The following is a 2,362-nucleotide window of genomic DNA, read 5'->3' on the forward strand; positions in this document are numbered from 1 at the left end:
CTCCAGCATCCCCTTAATCTGATAATATTATTTGGACAGAGAGTGCTCAAATATCGTATAAAGGAAAAAGTAAAAATCAATCCACCAAAATATTTCAACGACAGACGAACGCATTTAATAGAGAAGAACCAAGTGAGTTTCAAGAGTTCTTTAACTTTGGTGAGTGTGTGTTAATAAAAAGTATGCAAGATTTTGTACAAACAAATCAATATATTCGTGATATTTCTTAAAGCGATAATTCTATGCATTCTACATAATAAAGAAAATTTATAAACATTTACATTACACATATCAAATCTGATTTTTTTACTAATATATGTAATATGAATGCACTTGAAAGTTATTAATTTAAAATATCTTCAAATAAATCTTACTTAATTGTATCAGAATTCAAAATAGAATTGCATGTAACATAAGAAATATTTTTTAAAACTTGTACATATGTACATATCAAAGTACAAAAGTATAAAATTATAAATTTGTCTTTATCAATTTTTTTAATGGAAATGATATATTGTCCAAACTTAGGCAAGAAAGCAACTTATTAATTATTCTTGAAATGTAATGCAAAAGTTTGGCAAAAGTTTTATAAAATTGATTATGATTAATAAAAATGTTTTCTCCTACAAAACTCCGCTATTCGTTCAACTCAATTTTATGATTGTCTTGTACATAATGTTATGTTAATTAAAGAGAATATATTAAATGTAAGATGTCTGAAAAATCTCTATGCACGTTTGATAAAATCAGATTGTAAATAGTTTTATTTATACAATTTTACATGTTATTATATGTAAAATTTAACCTATAAAAACAGAGGCTTTTAGGATATTTAGATTATTTTTATCATTCATAAACGAATCAATTATTTTCAGGTTTCTGACGCACAGAAAATTGACGATATGTCTAGTAAGATGAATTCGGAAACGCAAGAAGTATCTTCACCATTTTTACCTGCATATACCAAAAGCTACGCTGCATCACGAATTGAAATGATTACAATTGAATATACATGGAAGATTGAAAATTTTGATGATATTTATAGAAGTCTAACTCAGTTACAATCTCCACCACTTGATAAAGAAGGTCAATACAGTATTAAAATGAATATTTCACGGTTATCAAAACGAGATTCAAAGATACAATTTAATTTATGTACTAAGACAACGTTTATTGGATTATGTTCTACTGCTATTAATGTATGTCAATTTAAAACCGAAAATCAAATCTCGGATCCTATATCGAATGAGGCATTATTACTCGAACTCTCGACAGACCACTTTTATAATTATCAGAGATCCTATTCGTCTTTCAAGAGAGACACGGCTCTAATATACTGCAACATTAAGGTTTTTCATAATCAGATAAATAGCACTGTATACATGAATTCACCCTCTGAAACGGTATTTAAAGACGTGAAATCTCTTGAAGACTCAACTCTTGAACTTGAGAATGAAGATGAGAAAGCAATCGTATTTATAGTTGAAGACGAACAGTATGTTATATCAAAAAAATTGTTGTGGAACACCGGCAGTAGTTACTTTCAGAATGTCTGTCGTACACATAAAGGAAAAGTAAAAGATATGAAAGATGAGTTACAACAAAATGAGTTAAATACTTTCAAACAGATTTTATCATATATTTTAACTGGCTCAGTAGACGAAAGTTATTATCACAAGTTTATACAATTGTTAACAACAGCTGATAAATATGATGTACCCATGTTAAAAATAACGTGTGAACATCACTTGCTATATCATCTTAACAAAGAAAATGCTGTGGAACTTCTACAGCATGCATTATCATCTAATGCGTCATCTTTACAAAAGCATTCGGCAACTTTTATTAAATTTCATATGAAAGAATTGATGGATGTTTTCATCCAAAAACTTCTAAATCCATCGCAAGAAGATTTAATTAAGATAATGATATTGATTGAAAAATTGAAAATTGAAATACATGAAAACAGTCATTCCTTCAGCTTTCCCAAACCCATAACACCACCTGTTGATAGGTCAATGATATAATATTGCAGTTTTAAATATAAATGAATAGAACATGATAATTTTGTTTAATTAATAAACGTCTGTTTTTTCTTTTCTCCAAATATAACTTATGCTATTACTACTGTACTTTCACTTTTCATATGCATTCTAGTGTTAAGTAATACACTCTATAATATAATAAGAATATGCTCTATGTATTAAGTAATATGTAATTTGAACTTGTGCGTATGAATAAAATTATTATTAATTATATTTCACACCTATGAAACTTATTAGTTATATTTTGTGTAACTATTATTTCCTTTTAGTTATATAATTCTATCTCTCTCTCTCTCTCTCTCTCTCTCTCTCTCTCT

At 27.6% G+C, this 2,362-nt stretch overlaps 1 protein-coding gene across 1 annotated transcript; it reads left to right on the top strand.

The window, feature by feature from the left end:
• The first annotated feature begins 42 nt into the window (after positions 1-42).
• On the top strand, positions 43-2,027 carry LOC105562458 (speckle-type POZ protein A-like). Its single transcript, XM_012013320.1, has 2 exons — positions 43-159; positions 876-2,027. Exon 2 carries the CDS (start codon positions 903-905, stop codon positions 2,025-2,027), a length of 1,125 nt encoding a protein of 374 aa, XP_011868710.1. The 5' UTR covers positions 43-159; positions 876-902.
• Positions 2,028-2,362: the final 335 nt, after the last annotated feature.

The sequence above is a fragment of the Vollenhovia emeryi genome, unplaced genomic scaffold (genome assembly GCF_000949405.1).
Source record: "Vollenhovia emeryi isolate VEMERY1.0 unplaced genomic scaffold, V.emery_V1.0 DF944871.1, whole genome shotgun sequence".
Classification (NCBI taxonomy): Eukaryota; Metazoa; Arthropoda; class Insecta; order Hymenoptera; family Formicidae; genus Vollenhovia; species Vollenhovia emeryi.